Raw genomic sequence first — 19,992 nt, forward strand, 5'->3', positions numbered from 1 at the left:
CTAGAAGCTCTAGTTTGGGCGTGAGAATTTTTTGAAAATGACTCAACTTGAATGCTCTGGTCAGGCGCGACTGTAGGTTTGATAATTCCGACAAAATCATTCTGCAGGCCGTTTAGATCGAAATTTGGGACACTTGCAGATGTCCACCGTAGTTACAACGGGACAAAAATTTCAAGTGTCTAGAAGCTCCAGTTTGGGCGTGAGGATTTTTTGAAAATGGCCCAACTTTAAAGTTCTGGTCCGGCGCGACTGTAGGTTCGATAATTCCAACAAAATAATTCTGCAGGCCGTTTAGATCGAAATTTGGGACACTTCCAGAGGTCCACCGTGGTTAAATCTAGACAAAATTTCAAGTGTTTAGTCGCTGCAGTTTGGGCGTGAGGATTGTTTGAAAATGGCCCAACTTGAAAGTTCTGGTCCGGCGCGACTGTAGGTTCGATAATTCCAAAAAAATAATTCTGCAGGCCGTTTAGATCGAAATTTGGGACACTTGCAGATGTCCACCGTGGTTAAAACTGGACAAAATTTCAAGTGTTTAGTAGCTCCAGTTTGGGTGTAAGGATTTTTTGAAAATGACCCAACTTGAAAGCTCTGGTCGGGCGCGACTGTAGGTTCAATAATTCCTACAAAATAATTTTGCAGGCGGTTGAAATCGAAATTTGTTACACTTGCAGAGGCCCTCCGTGGTTAAATCTAGACAATTTTTTAAGTGTCTAGTCACTTCAGTTCGAGCGTAAAAAAGTTTTGAAAGTCGCCCATATTGAAAGTTCTAGTTAGGCTCGACTGCAGGTTCGCTAATTACTACAAAATAATTCTACAGGCCGTTTAGACCGAAATTTGGGACACTTGCAGATGTTCACCGTGGTTAAAACTGGATAAAATTTCAAGAGTTTAGTCGCTCCAGTTCGAGGGTGAGAGTTTTTGAAAAAGACTCAACTTTAAAGTTCGAGTCAAGCTCGAGTGTAAGTTTGTTAATTCCTGCCTAATCAATCTGCAGTCCGTTTTTTATACTAATTTAAAACTCGATTAAGCATGATTTTGAACAAAACGCCTTTCAAGTGCCATCAAACCGTACCACCAAATAGATACATTTCCGGACGTGGTTCTTCTACTCAAACGGTCCATCGATGCCCTGCACACTCCCTAAAAGTGTGATTTCCTAGTTCTGAAACCCTCTGTAAGAAAACTGGCGAATTTTTCGGGCTCCTAAATTCCTAATTCGTCCTGATAACCCGAAAAACTCACCAGTTTCAAAGCGTTTTCCAGTCTGTGAACGGCCAGCTAATAAAGATCAAAGCCGCCGTTTCAGTCTGAGACAATGGCCTCAGAACTTAACTATTTTGAACCCTGTTCGAATATTGTCGCATTTTCAACTTCCGCCTCACAACCGGAACCCCAGACGAGCAGAAATAGTCGGCAACTGTGCTCAACAAAGTCAACTCACTTCAATGGCCAAAAAAATGAGTTTCAGACCCTTTCAGGGCCAATTCCAATCCAAATAGCATAAACAATAGCAGAATAAATTGAGCCGGTATTTGCGGGCGATAAATAAATACTGGCTGCCCACCGCTCCACCTACGGGCGCTCAAATGAGTCCGCTGGGCCCCAAAAACAGCACTTTATAGCCGAAGTGGCCGCAATGTTGGGGTCCATATTAATGGGCACGAATAAGGCATCCTATAAAATCAGACTGAGACATAAAGAATGCAAAGGCTGAACGGAAGGACCCTCCAAAAGAAGAAAAATCAGGGGCACGCGTCGTACCAGCGCAGCAGGGTAGCGCGAGGCGATGCACCTTTGCTGGGGCCCCCGTTCGACACCTGTACCAGTATGAATGTGAATGTGCATGCAGCAGGTGTGGAACAGGCAATGAATCCTGCCAGGGTGGGCTTAGGGTGGCACGTGCCTTTTTGCACCACCCTCTTTGCAACCGACACTTTTCACCTATTCACTCGCAAAAAAATTGTTTTGTTTGCGACAACCTGTTTGATACGAATTTTAAAGTTCCCTTCTACGAAAGTGCTCTTCTGCGATCGGTCCTGAGGCACAAAATCCTCTGGTTTGCGTGCTAATTTCCTGAATTTTGCCGTTGACTACACACGTTTTTATACTCTTAGGATTGAGTCCAAATACGCTTGTCTACCACCTTCTATCTCCCTAATCTCCAAATAATGTTCTGTGGGCGCATTTTACATTTTTGTGGCATCAACGGTGTGATGTTCTTGAGGCGTTTTTCGCAGGACTGCAATATAAGCTTCATATCTTTTTATGTTCAAGTTTTGATACAAAATTAGCAGATTTAAGGAAATTTTTTATATTATCTAGACATTATTCTCACTTGGTCCCGAAGTTACCAATATTAAACCCGTCTACGGAAAAATGAGGAAATAATAGAACGAAATAATCATGGCCCAAATGTGGTCAATGTCTCAAAAACCGCAAGATGAAGAACGCATTTCTCTACTTACTGTTGTGCGTTTTATCGCTTGTTTCATTTCTTCGCAACATGGAAATATTTAGGTTTCTGGAGATTATTTTCAACAATACGTGCAGAAAACGAATCTGATATGGAAAATGTCCTCAAAATCCAGAAACTTAAAAAATCGCGTGAGATTTAGCGACCAGTTTTTCGGCAGGAAATGTACCGAAAAACGATTTATTTTAACAGCAGGCTGATATATTGGGTGAATAACCAAAAAAAACCTTTTTAACACTACATCCTAATCATCATCAAATTATATTTTTTCTTTCCTGGGTTTCAGTCAAAATGTGAAATAAAAATGTTCATATCGTTTATTTCATATTTTTACGTTTCGGCGAGACAACAATGGGTTTGTTTTGAATTTAACATCTGATGATGGCGCTGTTGATATGAAATAAACGATATGAACATTTTTATTTCACAATTTGACTGAAACCCAGGAAAGAAAAAATATAATAACAAATCAAAATCCTGCATAAATCCATCATTTCTGTAGGTGAATCAAAGGGCTATTCCTGGCCTGCAAGTCGAAGTACGTTTACGGTTTTTGAGAGAGTGACCCTTCGAAACCGATGCGGAAGAGCTTCTTCAGCCGCAAGATCTGGTTTTCGAAGTTACCTCGTTCTTTTTTTTGTGAGTGTTAAAATTAAATCAATTTTAGAACGGGACGCTCTGAATAATAAATATTGCAATTTCACAATTTAAATATATGAATCCTTAATTTCCTCAACTGAACCAGGCAAAAAAAAATGATTTTTACGGGCTCAAGAGCTGCAACTAAACAGGATATAAAACCCTGCCTGCATGCCTTAATTCGAAATAAACCATTAATAAATGCGAAAAGCAATTAAGATTTTTGGAAATAAATAAACATAAAATCAGATTTTGCATCCGGCAATGTCGTTTATATCTTCCAGTGGGCAGCTGAGGGACTGTTAATTAATTTTAGTGCCGATACGTCAGCATATAATGCAGAAGAGCTTAACCTACATACCGTTAATTAAGGCAGTTCATCTTTGTAATTAGTGAACATATTTTATTTGCTTTTAATGAGTAGCTTTTTTCGATTGAGGTTTTAATAAGCTCGCCGTTTTTAACTTTCTCCACCCTTAAATTATCGGGGAAACATCAGATTTTCCACACCAAAAAAACAATTCTGATTGATTGCGCCAAGGAAAGCTCCATGTGAACTGAGCGTGGCAAGTTCCTTATTTGTTCACTCCATATATGAATAAAATCATGCATTTTTATTGGCCATAAATAACGATTTATTAAGCAAACTGCTACCGATTATAAAGCCATTGAAATTCCGTAAACGTTTTCCAGCATAAGATGCACAATCTTTAGAGATTCCACTGATATGTCCGAGTGTATTATGTCCACTCATCGGGAAATTAATCGGCCTATTGACGATTGAAAAACTGTTAAGAAAATCGACTATATCAATAATTCTTTGGCCATCAAGTAGCGGATTTATTTCTTAGATAGAAAATCTATAGAACTCGATGGAAAAAAATCGACCACCGCATGAGAAACTCGACTAACAATAAAATAATAAGCCATAAAACGGAACGATGGCTGTGATAAGGCTGAGTAGAAAAAGCGGTCGTAACTTAAAATTGTAAAGCTCATGCTGGCTCAGAATACTTATGAACTGTAATTTAATTCATCGCAAGAGAAAAACGATAATTTATCCGGCAAGTTCAGAAATTCAATGCAGAAATAGATGTATAATACTGATTTATAGATTACGAATTATGATGTTTACGTTTCTTTGGTCAACTGGAAGATATCGAAAACTGGCAGCTCATTATGCGACTCGAGGTTTTTTCCAACTGCTTAAACTGTAAATTACTTCACTGGTTTTTCACTCAACAAAGAAACAGTCTGGTAATTACCAACCGTCCAAAACTCATATGACCATCGCGCCTGAATGCTCGTTAATCAAATCGCATTCCTCTGTACATTTCTCGCGAACGAAACTAAATTAAAAATCGAGTACTGCATGTGTATGCACCATAAAAAATGCAGTCAACAATAAATTAAATTAAAAAACTCTAATTTATCAGCTTAAATGTAGGGAACTTATAATAGGACCGGTGCTTCATGCAGATGGTACGAATTGCTTGTTGATGGCATTGTACATCTTGTATGCTGCTTCAATGAGACACACACGAATTTTTCACCGCATCAAAATCACCAACATTTCGATAGTGGGATTTTTTAAATTTGAAACAAATTTAATTTAAAGCGAAGTGCTGTTGATTAAATATCGAAAACGAATCTGAAATAAATGAAGCCATAAATTTTCTGGACGTTTTCCGCCTAATCGCGCTTGCTATTAACCTGCTGGACGCAATAAATAATCCTGCAGTCAGAATTTGCGTCTCGCAGATGCCAAAACAGATTTTCTCAAAACTCAGCCTAGACATTGTTAATTATCGATGAGTCTCCGGCAGTCGATTAAATGCGGCTCTGCGAGTTTCATTACGTAACCCAATTACAGAGAAAATTCATCCTGAGCAATGCACATGACCATAGAATGTTCGCTTAATTGAACGTGCACGATAAACCGATGAACACCTTCCGATATTATTATTTATTTTTTTAAACAACGTAGATTAAATCGCTCAACTGCCGATTGATGAGCGCAGATGGCCGAGAACTTTTTATTTATGTACTTCGGCACGTTTGGCTCATAAATCTGCAATTACAGATGACAAGGTAAACCAATCCCATTTTCAGTTACAATATGAACATGCCAGCAATATAAAAGAATGACCATTATTGGCGACACCCTCAGAAGGTTTCACTTTGAAAAATTCACTTGAGCCCTGAGGCAAAATGAAATTTTTGCGAGTTGAAATGTGCAGGTTTAAGGAAGGCGATTGGATGGGGCAAGTAGTTTCACAATCAAACATAAAAGTTTAGTCCAAAATATTAGTTTACAGGCTGCGCCGGACCAGTTAAAAACATTCACTAAAAAAAGACTAGAAAGATAGTAAAATAAATAAAACTTACATACTATTACTGATTATGATTAAGTTAACGTTTCCAGGAAATGTTCAAAAAACAACGATGCCGATGCCCTCAACCTACAATATTTCTGTCTACAACATGAGCAACAGAAACCCAACTAATGAAGACAAGCGCGCATTTATTGCTTTGGTATCGTACGGATAGTGTTTGGTCGCATTGATCGAACGAAACGGACGATCAGTAATTGATAGCATCTTCTGTCTAACACAATTTATAGAGAAAGAATAGAGTGATCCCAAGAACACTGTTCTCTTTGCAGACTTTGTCTCCTTCAAAAGTGTCCGATACTGTGCTCGTAAGCAAAGTAAACTTTGGGAAGTATTGGGATAAACCAGCATAAACGTCCCACTAGGAATAATGCCAAAATACGGACTAGTGGTACGTAAATGCGCGCTTACCTTAAAACTGTCTCAATACTAGTAATTTTTTTGATAAAAAATTTGCATCGCGAAACCAAGAAAACTGGAAATGACTATAACAGTGACCAGTTTTACTGTTAAGATTCAACATTAATATTAAACGGATTGAAACTCATGAATGAGACTGTAGCCAAACGCAATACTTACTCAACTAGTAACAGAAAGTGCAGAGAAAATGCCCTTAGGTATCACAATAGCTAGTTTACTTGAACTAGTCACTTACACCATCAACAGTTTTCAGCGTTTCAGTAGCATGAGGAACATCAATTTTCGGTTTTAAAACAAACATGTAAACCGCGTATAAACCTTTGGGAAAGTTTTGTTGCTTGACCAGCCTGTCACAGTCCAATCCTGCTTGATCAAATAACTTTTTTAGTACACCCAAGGGCCGTGTTACTGACGAATCGGTCGCATCCACATCCACATCGTCGGTTGAAGTTATGTTTTCTTTGGCAACTATCACCCCATTGGGTCTCAATCCTATTCTAAAAGACAAAGGTCCTGTTTAGGCAGAGGAAAATAAGCGTAGTCCTTTATTCTTACTTACTGGCAATTAACGAAGAATTTAACAAAATCGTCATCAGTTAAATGGCCGAGCACCCACTGCACCCAAATAACATCGTACTTCTTAGGCTCTGGCGCGAAATGTTGCAATCCCACAGGGAACATCACGCCCACCTTTCGCTCCATTAAGGACTGTCCCAAATATAGTTCAGCTGTCTCCAAAAAGGCTGCATTCTGCTCAACCATGTCCACTTGGTCGAATAACTCACTCAGCAGAAATTTGGTGATTCTTCCAATGCCCGCACCACAATCCAGGGCATAACTTCTACCTGGCGGAAACTTGGAGTTCAACAGTTGCTTCAAAAGGGTTTTGGAACCTTGGATGTCTGTAGTTGATACACTGCCCAGGCCGCCAAGCATGCCATTCACAGTAGCAGGCACTTTCGACCAATATTTGGCGGCATCCTGGTAGAAATGCTCAGGGGTGGACGTAATGTCATTAGCCATGTGAAATACTCGGTTCTGCCAGTTTCCTTTGGATCAGATTCAGGAAAATGACACCATAAACAATGAATGTTTAAGAAAAACAATATTCCCGGCACATGAAAGTTTGAGGTTAAGCAGGTGTTTGTCAAAAGTTGACAATGGACCAAGAGCAATGCTGCCAGATTTTCAAGCTCCATCAATACAGGCTTCTCGCAAAACTGCCATACGTGCGAGCGAGAGGTATATAACGCCACCGATTGTCATTGCCTACCCTTTTGTTTAATAAACAATGACATCACTTAACTAACCTGTCAACCAGTGTAAACAATAAAAACTTATTGCTGTTTGAGTTCACGTTATTTATTTCAAATACTATCATATAAAATTGAGAAAACTAATCAAGCTCTGTTGAAATGCGCGTTACCAATATCATCTTCAACTGGTTAACCGGTTATGTAATCGTACTGTGCTCAATGACATGTTGGGGGGCTGTTATGCACAAGAACTTTCATAGCCATGACACGCTGAACTCCAAGTCCGATGAAGGCAAACATGCGACAAATCGTGAAGAATACCAGGCCCATATGAATTCTGGTAAGTTAGTTTGGTGCTAAAAAGGCGCAAGTTCTTACCATTATCACAATTGCCCCAGTGTTTCAGAACAGTTTGATTCTATTAGCAATCGCTAACTAAATTTTAAGATATAGTTTATGTGCGTTACACTAGAAAAGCAGAGTTTCACCCTTTGTCTAGCCACCAAAGGCTAGATAAACTTAAAAAATTGCTCAGTATTCACATGAAGACTTACAAATCGTTTCTAATGAGATGAGCACAGAACCAACTTTGACCATGAGGCAATACTGGGCAGTGCCAAAATTTCGGAGGAGTTTGATGCGTTGCCCCCTGAACAATCGAAGGAAAGACTGCAAGCTCTCTTGAATGTCATGGATACATCTAGGGATAAATTCATTGATAGGTCGGAATTAATACAATGGATCGTCCATTCTTTCCAGTAAGAATCTTATGAAAATGGCATTAATTGCTCACCTATTGAACATGACCAATTTCAGAATGCTATCAGCTGAAGAAGCCAATGAGAAGTTTGACGAAACTGATGAGAATGATGATAAGCACATAAGCTGGAATGAATATATTCTGGAAAGTTATGGTTCGGAGGAGCTATCGCTTCAATCTAACTGGGCCGACAGCGTAAGGCGCAGAGTTTTTCTATTCATACGCTTATCTAATTCTCATCAAATCAAATATTTTAGGATGAAAATATTAGAATTGAATTTGAGCAAGATCAAGAACTGTTTAGGGCTGTTGATGCAAACAACGATGGCCTGCTAAATAGGCAGGAATTTTCTAAATTTACCAATCCGGAAGAGCATCAAGATTTGTCGGCACTTTTACTCAAACAAATTTTACGCAGCAAAGACACTGATAATGACGACGCACTCAATTTCAAGGTAACGCGATTCTTAGCCTCCCAATCAGCAACATCAGTGTAAAATTTTGTGCGACTTTAAGGAATTTCTAAGCGAGAAAGGGTCTCAGATGAGCAAGGAAGCCTTGATATCCCAGAAAGATGAGTTTGACGAATATGATATGAACAAGGACGGAAAATTAACGGGAGATGAAATTATCTATTGGATGTTTCCTCAAAATGAGTGAGTAATTTAACTTGGGTGTTACAAGTCGCGCTAATTTCAATGTTTGTAGAAAAATCGCCGAAGAAGAAACGACTCATCTATTCGCGCAATGCGACGACAATCACGACGATCTGTTATCTTTTGACGAAATCCTTGATCATCATGAGATTTTCGTGGGAAGTGAGGCAACCAACTATGGGGAACATTTGCATAATATTCACGAATTTACCGACGAATTGTAATATAGGTAAATTCCCATTGGATAGTGACATTCATTTTTCGGCCTCGGTCAGTAAGGTTTTCTACATTTCCAAGTGTTTATTTATATCTGAGTTCCTTTATTTGGAATGCGAATATGAGAAACCAAATCTGAAATGCCTCGAAGTCGTTTCTACTGGATGTGCTTTCAATTTTGTATAACTTGTCTGAATAACTTTTGTGCCATTTTAGTATGTATTAATTTATTACTTCCCTAGTTTAAAGTAAAAATGCCAAAAATAAAACTTTTTTGAAGTTCAGGTCTTTGTATTTGAAGGTGGAAGCGGTGGTTTATGGTCTGCAATTGATCTTTTTCGATAGCTTTTTATTTAATTAATTGATAAAAGAAATGATGCGATACCTCCGATTTGAGACTCAAAATGCGCGCATTTCTAAACGAAAAGTTGTCCAGTGTTTTGATGGGAATTTAACTAAACATTTTTACGCACACAAACAGCAGTTTGATTGTTTTTGTAAAAAATGTGTTGCTGATAATTTTGGGGGCCAAAATTCCTATAAACTAGGTAAAACGTGCAAAACCCCACAAAATACGTAGCTTAAAAGATCGGATCCTCATCCCATCAAAACTCACCGAGAAGATTTCGAGGATTTTTTTCATTCATTTAGGAAATGATTTCAGTATCAGCAAAAAGTCAGAATTTCCAACAAGTGCAACAAATAAATTTATTACAAATAACAAAGTGCATTTACCAGCAATAAGATTGATTTACATTAATTTTGCTTGGAATTTTGCAAAGCGCCAACCTGCCAAAAGCCTTCTAACTCCAAATCAACTTGAATCACATGCCGAGAGTGTTTCACGCACTTTTTAAGGTAACAACAAATATGTACAGTTAAAATTACAATAAGACGGCGTTTGTTCGAGAACAAACTAATATAGACCATAAAATTGAAGACAATGGAGGTTTTTTACAGCAAAATTGTATATCAATGAATAATAAAGTATGATAAAACAAACCAAAAATAAATAAATATTATTAATGACATTTTGGATGAACACTGAAGATACTCACCCGTGGTTTGTAATACTCACAATACATTTTCAATAAATAGGTAATATAGATTGGCCTTTTACAAAGGAATTTCGAAGTTAATGTCCAGCTTGGCATCTCTGGCCAAACTGACAATATTGGACAGCTTTACAGCCAATCGAGCGGCTTCATCCAGATTATCTACCGGCAATATTTTCAGTCCAGAACTGGCAATCAAGACTTTGGCGTCATCCACGTTCGTGCCTTGAAGCCGACAGACGATTGGCATTTTCAGGCTCAGCTCTTTGGCTGCAGCGATAATTCCTTCGGCGATTACATCGCATCTCATGATGCCGCCGAAAATGTTAACCAGTATGGCATGGACCTGGAAAACACAAGTTTTTTAGCACACGAAGAATTGACTTAGTGAATTAAACTACCTTTGGATCAGCGGTGATAATTTTGAAGGCTTCTTTTACTGCTGATGCGGTTGCACCACCTCCAACATCCAAGAAATTAGCCGGAGAACCGCCATGGAGCGAAATAATATCCATAGTAGCCATGGCTAAACCGGCCCCATTTACCATGCAGCCAATGTTGCCGTCCAAGGCAATGTAGTTTAGATCAAACTAAAAACGTAGAAGCAGCAAATAAATACTGGGTTTTCCTATTTATTAACTTTCAACAAAGTGCCTAAGACAAAGTTCTTACCTTGGATGCAGCCACTTCCTTCTCATCCTCTTGGGTCCAGTCCCGAAGAGCAAAAAGATCCTTCTGCCTAAAGGCCGCGTTATCATCAAACCGAAACTTGGCATCCAAAGAAAAATCTGCAAAAGAACAATATCCCATCACAGGCACAAATCGCGCTTTGGCATTTTTGGACGTACACTTTTCACCAGCATCTTCAGCATAGGGATTGATTTCGATCAGTAGCGCGTCCTTTTTAACAAACAAATCGTACATCCTCAGCAGCATTTCAGCAGTTTTCTCCTTCTGGGACTCCAGTCCGACCTTAACGGCAACTTTTTCAGCCTGCTCTTTGGTCAGTCCCTTAGTTACATCGACGGGCTCGTAGAGGATGGCATCGGGGTTTTCTGCCGCTACTTCTTCGATATTTACACCGCCTTGGGATGAGGCGATTATAACAGGGCCCTGAAAGAAGAGTTGAATGTTGTGGCATTAGTTTAAGGGTTTTAAACGAGAAACGGACCGCAAAGGCTCTTTCCATCATCACTGCAAAATAGAACTCTTTTCTGGGGAATTTTCGTTCGGCTACCATTACTGCGTTGCATATTCTCCCCTTTTCACCTGTCTGTTTGGTGACTAGATATTGTCCCAACATTTGGCCGCTGATGTCTTCTGCTTCATCAGGGCTAAAGAAAACCAGCCATTCCCAATGAAATTGAAGATAAAATAGTTTTTAGAAGCGTGAAAAAATGCAACAGGCTTTGAAATTTATCGGGTAATTATCTGAAAACAAATTACGATAATGCAAACTGATTTAGAGCAAGTCGGTCTCTATCCAAAACTACTCCCAAGAGCAAATTATACTTAATAGTTGTTATTTCATACAAACAAGTGATAATTGGAATGTTGATAACTGAGGGAAAAATACAACGTCAATAACCACTTTTGGTTCAAGTTGGGTCCTTGACCCTCTCGCGCCTTGGACAGTCAATGAGTAAACCAAGACAATACACTTACGAGTAAACCATTCTAACACCCCCTTTAAGTCCATTCTTGAATGAGCCCTTGCCACGACCACCTGCCAGCACCTGAGCCTTAAGGACCAAGTCCTTGGTGTTGAGTTTTTCTGCGATTTGGCGGGCTTCCTGTTTGGTTTTCGCCACTCCAAAGTTAGGCACTGTAATGCCAGCATCTTTCAACAAAGTGTAGCTGACGTGCTCGTGAACGTTAAGGTTCCTTTTCTGTTGCGTCTGTGGGTTCCAACGACTGTTGGCGACAGTCCCTAGAATCTAAAAATACACTTTATGTAATGTTTTATAAGTATGCAAGGTTACAAATCAAGGATTGATCGAAGGGACAAACTACAGTACCTTTGGGCAAGTTTTCGCCACGACATTCTCAGTTAAGGCTAAGGATCTGAGCAGGCTGGCCATGATAAACACTTAAACTGACGCAGTCCTAATCGTTACTAATTTTAATCAAATCGTGACTTTTTTAGACCTTGATTGATATTCTGGGTCACAATTTGTTCTATGATTATCATACGACAGTGACAGTGTCAACATCAAACAACAATGGATGACAGGTTTTTGAAAAACCGATGGGCGGAGTGCGCTATGGCAACTGGCAACAGTGCACAATGCAGTGGAATTTTATTTAAACATTCATATATGAAACTGAATTAATCAATTGTTACTTCCTGTAATGTAGTTGTTGAACCCTAATGAAATTTAAATTAATAAAACTGTCTTTTTAAGCGCTTTTATCAAAGACTCATAAATTATTGTTTAAAAAAAAAGTGCGCCAATATCCGCGCTCGATGCTCATAAGATAGTTTGGCTTAAAACGGCTCTTATAATATGTGTGATTGATTTTTCAATCCCCTAGTGAAAACCAGGCATTTGGGAAAATTTGGCACAACTCTCTTTGAAGAAACGGAAATTTTAGCACAAAAAATTTGAAACGCAGCACATTTCTGTGGCATGCTACGACTATCCGCATTTGTGGAGAATAACGCAATTTTTAGGCCAAAAACATCCCATTATTCGTTTGGATAAAGTGTATTTTTTCATACAACCAGCAGTTGCGCTCAAAATCGATATACTAGCAGATACCTTGGCGCATTCTAGAATGGACAAAATCAACCTTGGTAGGTACCCGATATGGTAATTGAGCAAAGTTAAAGCATCAGAACAGAGAACAAGAAAAGAACATAATCCGACTGTGCTGGGAATTGTTTATCTGTGCGACCAATGATATAAAACCGTGGCATATCACGTGAGCTCGATTAAATCTGGCTTTTGTAAATTTAAAATTAATTTCTCTGCCCGACGATTAATCTTATCAGTTTAAAAATAGTTCTAGAGAAATCGGCGCTAAGTGCGGTGAACGCGAACGTTTAAGACCGCGAATATGCTAAAACAACGGGAAATTAGCGTAACTATACGGAAAGCGAAAAAGGATGATATGGGCCAAGTGTACAAAATGATAAGGGTGAGTCCTTGAAACCGGTTTTTTGGAGGAAATGAATCCGTTCCGGCTTATGTAATTTAAGATCCTAGTTGCATGCATGTTGCTGAATCATCGCATTATTTGCATCGGATAAATTCATGTTTTTCCTTATTTCCWTGCAAAAACAAAATAGACAAATGAAGCAACTGTTTGGGRTATTTCMCTAGTCGCTTAGTTTGATTGTRGCAAAGCGTAGAATTCAYATGGGTKATTAAATGCCATTTACTTTATATTTTTATAATTAATGGAACGTGTTTCAAGCAACCGTCAGCATTGTATAGGTTCTAATAATCGGTATACGGGGCMAGTGAAATAAATATTGCTACACTGTACTTCCGRAATATGAAGGAAAAAAAATGAAAAAATAMATAAAAAATAGCRGAAACCGCATCATTCAGCCTTGAAGCAAACAACATAATCGAAGAGCCGACCCGAGATATAAAGTCATTCACTCTGAATTCAGTTCCCAGCAGTACTTGAAACCGGGCTGATACTTTGTAATTAAGAAGTTCCAACAAACAATAATGTATAACTGTCCACGTGGACCATTTTTCTACCKATTTTYCTTAATCGCGTTTGATTGATTTTTTCATTGAGTTTTAACTGAAAAGGCTTTAAGGCTGAGAAAACTTAAGTTAAATTTATAAACTCTCTTTGAGCCACATTTTGACGATTTAGCAAATCGCGACTTTAAATCTCAATTTTGAAAAATGCTTTACAATTTGCCTTTTTTTCACTGAAAAGCGCTCTGTTTAMAAAAATTTAATGTGGACCGTTTAAAAGCSCACCAAAAAAACCTATTTCCTCGTGGGACGTGAAATGCACGTCTTGATTAAACTGAAACACCCTGTATTTGATTTATTTATTACGGCCATTTCGATACGTTGATTACAGAATTTATAAGAAAAGTTCCAGGCCAAGCGAATTTCAAGATACTTTTTGAAATGAAATGAGCGTAAACCGACTTTCTAAAAAATAAGAGCGGCTTAATCATGCAGGGTCGAATTTGCAGGTCTCTAAAACGATGCAAAAAATGTTAAAGCTTCCTCACGTAATGCAGAATAGAATCGAATGACAACAGAACAATTTTAACCTTTGCATAATTGCATTGCGTTTTTTGGTCTTTAGCAATTTTTGTCTATGTCCATTTGGAAAATGCTCTCGTATGCACAATTCAACAATAGTTCAAAAAGCATCACTCGCAAATATTTTTTCATTTACACCAGTTAGCGGCAAAACTGGAATTTTTAATTCTCAGTTCCTGTTAACGAGCCTAAACCAGTTCTATTGAACCAATAACATACCATTAAACTGTTGACGCAAATGTTTTGCTTGTTTAACTGGTAAACGATTGCTATAAGCTGCAAGCGTCTATTGTTCGAGCCAACTTAATAAAATAGTTATTAATTATAATGTGAAATTAACGATAAGAAAGTTGTAGTTGTGTAATTATCTAGGCGGAGGATTGCACAGATAAGCCATCTTAGGGGGCCACAATCGAAAATATTTGCCCATTAGATAAGAACGTTTGCTAGTTAGTTTTCATTACTTATCCTGGATGCTAGGGGGCAAATAAACAAAGATTTTCATTTTCTTTTTTCTCAGGCCTTGGCCGAATTTGAGAAACTGGAACACACAATGACGCTGGATGTAAAAACGCTGGAAAAAGATGGTTTCGACAGTGAAAATCCAGCGTTCACCTGCCTGGTAGCTGAGCTATCGGACGGATACATCGTGGGCTACGCATTGTACTACACAGCTTACTCCACCTGGTTGGGAAGATCAATTTTCTTGGAAGATCTCTATGTGCAGCCCGCTTACCGCAAGAACGGTATCGGCACTCAGCTCTTCTTGGCAGTGGCAAAAATTGCCCACGAAACTCCCAGCAAAAAAATGGACTTTCACGTGCTTTCCTGGAATCCGGCGGGCGATTTCTACAAAAGACTGGGCGCTGTGGACTTGACGATCCACGAAAAATGGCACCACTTTCGAATGGATGAAAGGTGCCTAAATAGGCTGTTTGCAAACGAGCCACGTTGCTAACACCGTTTTAAACAAGACATTAATTGACTGCGAAGATCTTCGACATTTGTTTAGCGATTAATCGTAAAGTTAGTTTGTATCTTATCCAGTATTCGGCAATAATCGGGGTTTTGCACTAGGCAATCAGTTGTTCCTGTGCGAATACCGTAACAGAGTTCCGTCATACCTTAGCCAATAAATAAGCGACAGTGCAAAATCATATTTTATTTTATTTGAACAGTCAAACTATCGATAATCCACAATTTAAAAAATCTAGATAGTGAAGATTTAAGTATAACTCGCTTGAAATTGAGTCTTATTTCAATCGCCTATCTTAGGCCTATCTATCTTTGTTTTATCTTTTTCTTAGATAGCTATATTTACTTTATTTATCCCATGAAAAGTAGCTCGTTTAGCAATTGTGATGCATACATAGTACTGTAAGCCCTTAATGTTACCATATCCTTTTATATTTCGATACATGCCAAAGGTAGCTAGAGAAAATAAACGATTTTTAATGTAATTTTATATTAGGGGTTTATTTAATTTAAACTCAGGTCACTGCTTAATTTCATTCGAGTACCCAGGAAATATCAGTCATCATTGGAAGAATTTGGAAAGCGCTAAATATGTATTTAAAACCGCCTATACCTCGAAAACGCTCCCAAATATCCGAAAAGTCCTGATATTAGACCCCTTTCGATATGGTTTCAACATTTCAATTCTTTTACCCGTATGGCATCCCAAATAAAATAGACCCGAAATTTTTCCAAATTCTCATGTATATCTTGAAAACTATTGCAACTATCTGAACTTATCGGAAGTCGTCAGGACCCTTTCGATTGCCCGTTGCGAGAACTGCGAACATTCCGAACACCTAAAGAGGCAGAATCAAAAAAATCTCGAAAATGGTCGAACCTTTCTGATTTTAAGTCCATTTCACGCTGAAAATTCCAAATTTGTTCGTGTTTCTAGCAAATATCTATATCTGTTCCCTACTCGAGTTTGGCTAACAGGCCTCAGCGCCGTAGATTACGACCTGAGCTCAAATTTATCAGTTTTTGGGACCGAAAACCTATAAGCCTATTAAACAGTATACTGACTTTTACCACTGCTAAAGCAGAATGAGTCGCAACGATCCAGGCATTACAGCTACGTTAGCAACTCTCCGTGATTGTACAAAATCCATCAGAAGTCTCCTGCAAGTGAATAACCGCCTCTTGTTCCTCAATAAAACCATCATCCTTAAAATGGTAAATGATGTTTGCATCTTCTTTGGCTGGTTCATCAGCCTGCTTATGCACCACCTTTATGTGCGCCAACAGATTGTAGTTCTCCGTGAATTTGTGGCGACAAAACGGGCATGGATGATTTCGCAGTTTTTGATGGCAAGCTCGCACGTGTCGTTTCAAATGTGAATTAGTCAAGAATCCATGATTGCAAAATTCACAGCGGAAATTCCGCTGCCCAGCATGGATTTTTCGATGGATGTTGAAAGAGCTGTGATGCAAGAATTTCTTGCCGCACTCTTCGCACTGATAGCGGCTTTCGCCTGAAAATCACCAAGTTAATTTCCAGGAGGGTTTTCAAAAACTGCTCTCACCTGTATGTATAGACAAATGTCGGGCTAAAGCGCTTTTCTGATTGAAATTTTTGCCGCACACTTCACAAAAGCAGTTTTCGTCTATTTTATTCAAAGCCAGCAGCTTAAGGTCGTCGCCAACAGCATCATGTTTCTTCAAATGGTTGTCATACCCGATCTTGGTTTTCAAGCTTTGACCGCATATTTCACATAGAATATTCTTGGATGGTTTGCACTTGGTCATGTGCTCCTCTATATGCTTGGAAAGGTCCATTTGAATAAGGGAGCGAATCTGCAAAAAATTGCTGGTGACGCTGAAATTGAGTGGAAGTCGTTTGGAAACCAACCTGCTCAAAAGCTTTATCGTTGTGCTTGATCTGCTGCTCCAAATCAACTTCGGGGAGTTCCTGAGGAGACGTTTGATCATTCTTCAATTTTACTCTGGTAACTTTGATGGGCAACTTTTTAAAATCTATGTCCCCAATCTGCAGGTTGTCGGTGGAGACATTGGAGCTTTCTCCCTCCAAATCGGGACAAAGTCTCGGAGCATCCTCAGTGACAGTCTTGTTGTTTTTAGACACTTTTGATGCAGAATTTTCCAACTTAGAAAAGTACTTGTGAAGTTGCTCATACAACTGCTTCTCTCGCTCTTGAATGGTGTCCAGTTCATTCAGCAACTCGTAACAGGCTGTGCATATATTGCAATGAAGAAACACGATATTTTCATACAATTTTTCCACCAACTTGATCATCAGAACCTTGGACTTCTCTGAATGTGTAGACTTCAGGTTGTACTTCACTTTGGCTATGTGCTCGTGACAAATAATGCATTTGGAGAGCGGCAGAAACATTTGGAATGTTTATTATTTACTTTTAAACCCGATTTGAAGTTAACATTGCATAAAGGTAAATATTGCTGATGTAACCTCAATTGTCACTGCCAAAAATGCCAGTGCCAACCATCTAGTGTAGCGGTTGCCACAGTTTGCATTTTTTTCCTCAACCCTAGCAATTTGTCAGTGTAGTTAAGACTCAATATTTTAAGTTACGGAATTTTGTTTCAGAAACTTGGCATCATCCCTACTCTGACAGCTTTTCTAGGCTATCTTTCAGATAGTACTCGAAATTTATTTATTATTTTATTAAATTTAGGAAGTGCCCCAAATAGAAAAAATGTGGGCTGATACTCTGCTAATAGTGTTCATATCAATTTGCACAGCTTTCCTAGGTGAGGGCCTCACTTGGCTGATGGTGTACCGCACTGAACGCTACCAAAAACTGAAAACCGAAGTGGAAAAGCAAAGCAAAAAGTGTAAGCCTTGATATAAACAACGTCTATATGGAAAACATTGAGTCTTTGTAGTGGAGAAGCGCAAGGAGACGCACGGAGACACTTTGGACAGGCAACAGAAAAAGAAAATTGAAAGGGAAGAGGACAAGTTGAAGCACAATAACAGGGACTTGTCTTTTGTGAAAATGAAGTCCATGTTTGCTATTGGCTTCGCTTTCACTGCTTTGCTAAGCATGTTTAACAACATGTAAGTCCAAATAAATAAGAGCCTAATAGAACTAATTTCGAATGAAAGACTTAATAACCCGAAAATGACCAACAAGAACATTTTCTTATATTGCAGTTTTGATGGGAGAGTGGTAGCTAGACTGCCTTTCCTTCCGCTCACTTGGATTCAGGGCTTGAGCCATCGAAACTTACCAGGAGATGATTACTATGACTGTTCTTTTATTTTTCTGTACATTTTATGTACCATGTCCATCAGGCAAAACATTCAAAAACTTTTAGGCTTTGCGCCGTCTAGAGCTGCTTCTAAGCAAGGCAATAGCCTATTTGGGCCAGCCCCAGGTCAATTTAAATAAAAGGGTATAGCTCCACTATTCAAGGTGTAATATATGTATTAAATTTACTTATTTTTCTAGTTAAAGTCCTAATTTACCTCCGCTATTTCTCGTCAAATAAAATGGTCGAATCGGCAAACGAGTGAACTTCTTCATCAAAAATGTCTTCAGGTGCGGTTTCATTCTCATTCTCAAAAAACGTTGGGAATGGCAGCGGCTTTTGCGGCGTCTTCGTCGGTAATTGAGTGTCGTAGACGTACACTATCGAGTTGGTTTCCCCAGGTATGGCCTGGCCAGACACCCAAAGAACATTGTACTTGGTGTTAATTCTCCAGATCTTCAGGGCTTTGGCCATCTTGAATCTGTTACCCATGTGACCAGGCATCTTCTTGCCGGGCCAAACTCTGGCTTTTTCTCCTCCGGCTCCAATGTTTCCTACCCTGCGATGGGACTTTGTGACTCCATGACTAGCTGGCATTCCTTTGAACCCGTGCCGCTTCATAACGCCTTGGAAGCCTCGATCAATCCTGGAAGAAAATTCATTTAGGGAAGTTGAGGCAAATTTTTAAACTCCGCACAGTACGTTTTTCCTCGCACATCAACGTAGTTACCAACTTGGAAATGTTGGGCATTAATAGTGGTTCCTTGAGGCAGCGAGGCATCTGGACTGACGAAAAAACGTCCCAGCAACTTGGTTGGAAGTACGCCAGACTCTTTGAACAATCCGCAGTATTCCCTGGTAAATGTGGAAGGGTCTCCTAATTCAGCGCCCACTAAAAGACACCCCTTCTTGTTGTACACTCTTGGCCTGAGCTGCTGTACAGGCTCGTACTCTTCAGGGGTGTAATATCTGATAACGTGGTTATCCAGCACCTGAAAATTGACATAGTTGCTGCCGGACCGGTTCAATGCGTGCGATCCCTTACCTGTAGTAATGTCGTTTGAATTCGGGTCCCGTTCTTCAACCACAGAGGATAAATTCCGATTTTCTTCGCAATCACGCCGGTTCTTTGCAACTTTGGAGTCCATGGAACTGGACTGGTCACGATTTGCTTAGACTTTTCCGTGCATTGTTTCAGTTTGTCGTCCACTATTTCCGCGAGGAAATCTCTGTTTTCTGGGGTAAAATTTTCTTCTCCAATCTGGAAAGTAAAGGTTTCAACCACTCTCCAGCTGGGAGTTTAAGCTACCTACTGTTCTTGCTTTAGGAGTCAACCAGCTGGGGTTCCGCAAGCGGGGTTTAGGGCGCTTTTGATAATGGCTTTCCCGTTGAAAAGTGGTGGAAACACTGGAAGTTTTCAGGAACTCTAGCAAATTGGTTGAAAGTATCAATAAACCCACCTTAACAATCTGAGTTTTTCCTCGATGAGTTTCAACACAGAACATGATCTAGAGGCTACATTTAGTGTTAGAGCCATGGTCTCTGGGAATATTTTTCCTTTAAACTTGTGTCAACCCGATATCTAACCTAACATAATTCTAGGTTAGTTTAGTAGTCGCTGTTTAA

The 19,992-nt window shown here is 39.2% G+C and overlaps 7 protein-coding genes across 9 annotated transcripts; 3 read left to right on the forward strand and 4 right to left on the reverse strand.

Moving 5' to 3' along the window:
* Positions 1-5,395: 5,395 nt before the first annotated feature.
* LOC109538561 (N-terminal Xaa-Pro-Lys N-methyltransferase 1) lies at positions 5,396-7,113 on the reverse strand. The gene is made up of 2 exons (XM_019905827.2): positions 6,488-7,113; positions 5,396-6,425 (listed from the first exon to the last, which is right to left on the reverse strand). Exons 1-2 carry the CDS (start codon positions 6,949-6,951, stop codon positions 6,152-6,154), a joined length of 738 nt encoding a protein of 245 aa, XP_019761386.2. The 5' UTR covers positions 6,952-7,113; the 3' UTR covers positions 5,396-6,151.
* Positions 7,114-7,214: 101 nt separating this feature from the next.
* Positions 7,215-9,100, forward strand: LOC109538559 (reticulocalbin-2). The gene is made up of 6 exons (XM_019905824.2): positions 7,215-7,524; positions 7,756-7,942; positions 8,001-8,139; positions 8,202-8,399; positions 8,461-8,600; positions 8,653-9,100. The coding sequence occupies exons 1-6, from the start codon at positions 7,344-7,346 to the stop codon at positions 8,822-8,824; spliced, it is 1,017 nt and encodes a 338-aa protein (XP_019761383.1). The 5' UTR covers positions 7,215-7,343; the 3' UTR covers positions 8,825-9,100.
* A 399-nt stretch (positions 9,101-9,499) lies between these two features.
* On the reverse strand, positions 9,500-12,114 carry LOC109538553 (succinate--CoA ligase [ADP-forming] subunit beta, mitochondrial). Of its 2 annotated transcripts, XM_019905819.2 has the most exons (7): positions 11,890-12,113; positions 11,537-11,808; positions 11,043-11,205; positions 10,720-10,984; positions 10,544-10,659; positions 10,273-10,461; positions 9,500-10,217 (listed from the first exon to the last, which is right to left on the reverse strand). In XM_019905819.2, the coding sequence occupies exons 1-7, from the start codon at positions 11,950-11,952 to the stop codon at positions 9,933-9,935; spliced, it is 1,353 nt and encodes a 450-aa protein (XP_019761378.1). In that variant the 5' UTR covers positions 11,953-12,113; the 3' UTR covers positions 9,500-9,932. The 2 variants fall into 2 exon arrangements, with proteins under 2 accessions (XP_019761378.1, XP_019761376.1); XM_019905817.1 differs by having other exon boundaries at positions 10,544-10,984; positions 11,890-12,114.
* Positions 12,115-12,686: 572 nt separating this feature from the next.
* LOC125505297 (thialysine N-epsilon-acetyltransferase-like) lies at positions 12,687-15,580 on the forward strand. The gene is made up of 2 exons (XM_048668804.1): positions 12,687-13,012; positions 14,636-15,580. Exons 1-2 carry the CDS (start codon positions 12,932-12,934, stop codon positions 15,071-15,073), a joined length of 519 nt encoding a protein of 172 aa, XP_048524761.1. The 5' UTR covers positions 12,687-12,931; the 3' UTR covers positions 15,074-15,580.
* LOC125505294 (zinc finger protein 724-like) lies at positions 15,263-17,639 on the reverse strand. The gene is made up of 3 exons (XM_048668801.1): positions 16,982-17,639; positions 16,656-16,926; positions 15,263-16,604 (listed from the first exon to the last, which is right to left on the reverse strand). The coding sequence occupies exons 1-3, from the start codon at positions 17,483-17,485 to the stop codon at positions 16,210-16,212; spliced, it is 1,170 nt and encodes a 389-aa protein (XP_048524758.1). The 5' UTR covers positions 17,486-17,639; the 3' UTR covers positions 15,263-16,209.
* Positions 17,640-17,702: 63 nt separating this feature from the next.
* LOC109538562 (calcium load-activated calcium channel) lies at positions 17,703-18,624 on the forward strand. 2 transcript variants are annotated; one of them, XM_019905829.2, is made up of 4 exons: positions 17,703-17,946; positions 17,998-18,172; positions 18,269-18,510; positions 18,567-18,624. In XM_019905829.2, the coding sequence occupies exons 1-3, from the start codon at positions 17,808-17,810 to the stop codon at positions 18,504-18,506; spliced, it is 552 nt and encodes a 183-aa protein (XP_019761388.1). In that variant the 5' UTR covers positions 17,703-17,807; the 3' UTR covers positions 18,507-18,510; positions 18,567-18,624. The 2 variants fall into 2 exon arrangements, with proteins under 2 accessions (XP_019761388.1, XP_019761387.1); XM_019905828.2 differs by lacking the exon at positions 18,567-18,624 and having other exon boundaries at positions 18,269-18,553.
* LOC125505295 (39S ribosomal protein L3, mitochondrial-like) lies at positions 18,518-19,985 on the reverse strand. Its single transcript, XM_048668802.1, has 5 exons — positions 19,827-19,985; positions 19,680-19,773; positions 19,412-19,627; positions 19,069-19,358; positions 18,518-19,012 (listed from the first exon to the last, which is right to left on the reverse strand). Exons 1-5 carry the CDS (start codon positions 19,901-19,903, stop codon positions 18,589-18,591), a joined length of 1,101 nt encoding a protein of 366 aa, XP_048524759.1. The 5' UTR covers positions 19,904-19,985; the 3' UTR covers positions 18,518-18,588.
* Positions 19,986-19,992: the final 7 nt, after the last annotated feature.

Source organism: Dendroctonus ponderosae, unplaced genomic scaffold (genome assembly GCF_020466585.1).
Source record: "Dendroctonus ponderosae isolate FM_Combo_2020 unplaced genomic scaffold, Dpon_F_20191213v2 Dpon_F_20191213_78, whole genome shotgun sequence".
Lineage (NCBI taxonomy): Eukaryota > Metazoa > Arthropoda > Insecta > Coleoptera > Curculionidae > Dendroctonus > Dendroctonus ponderosae.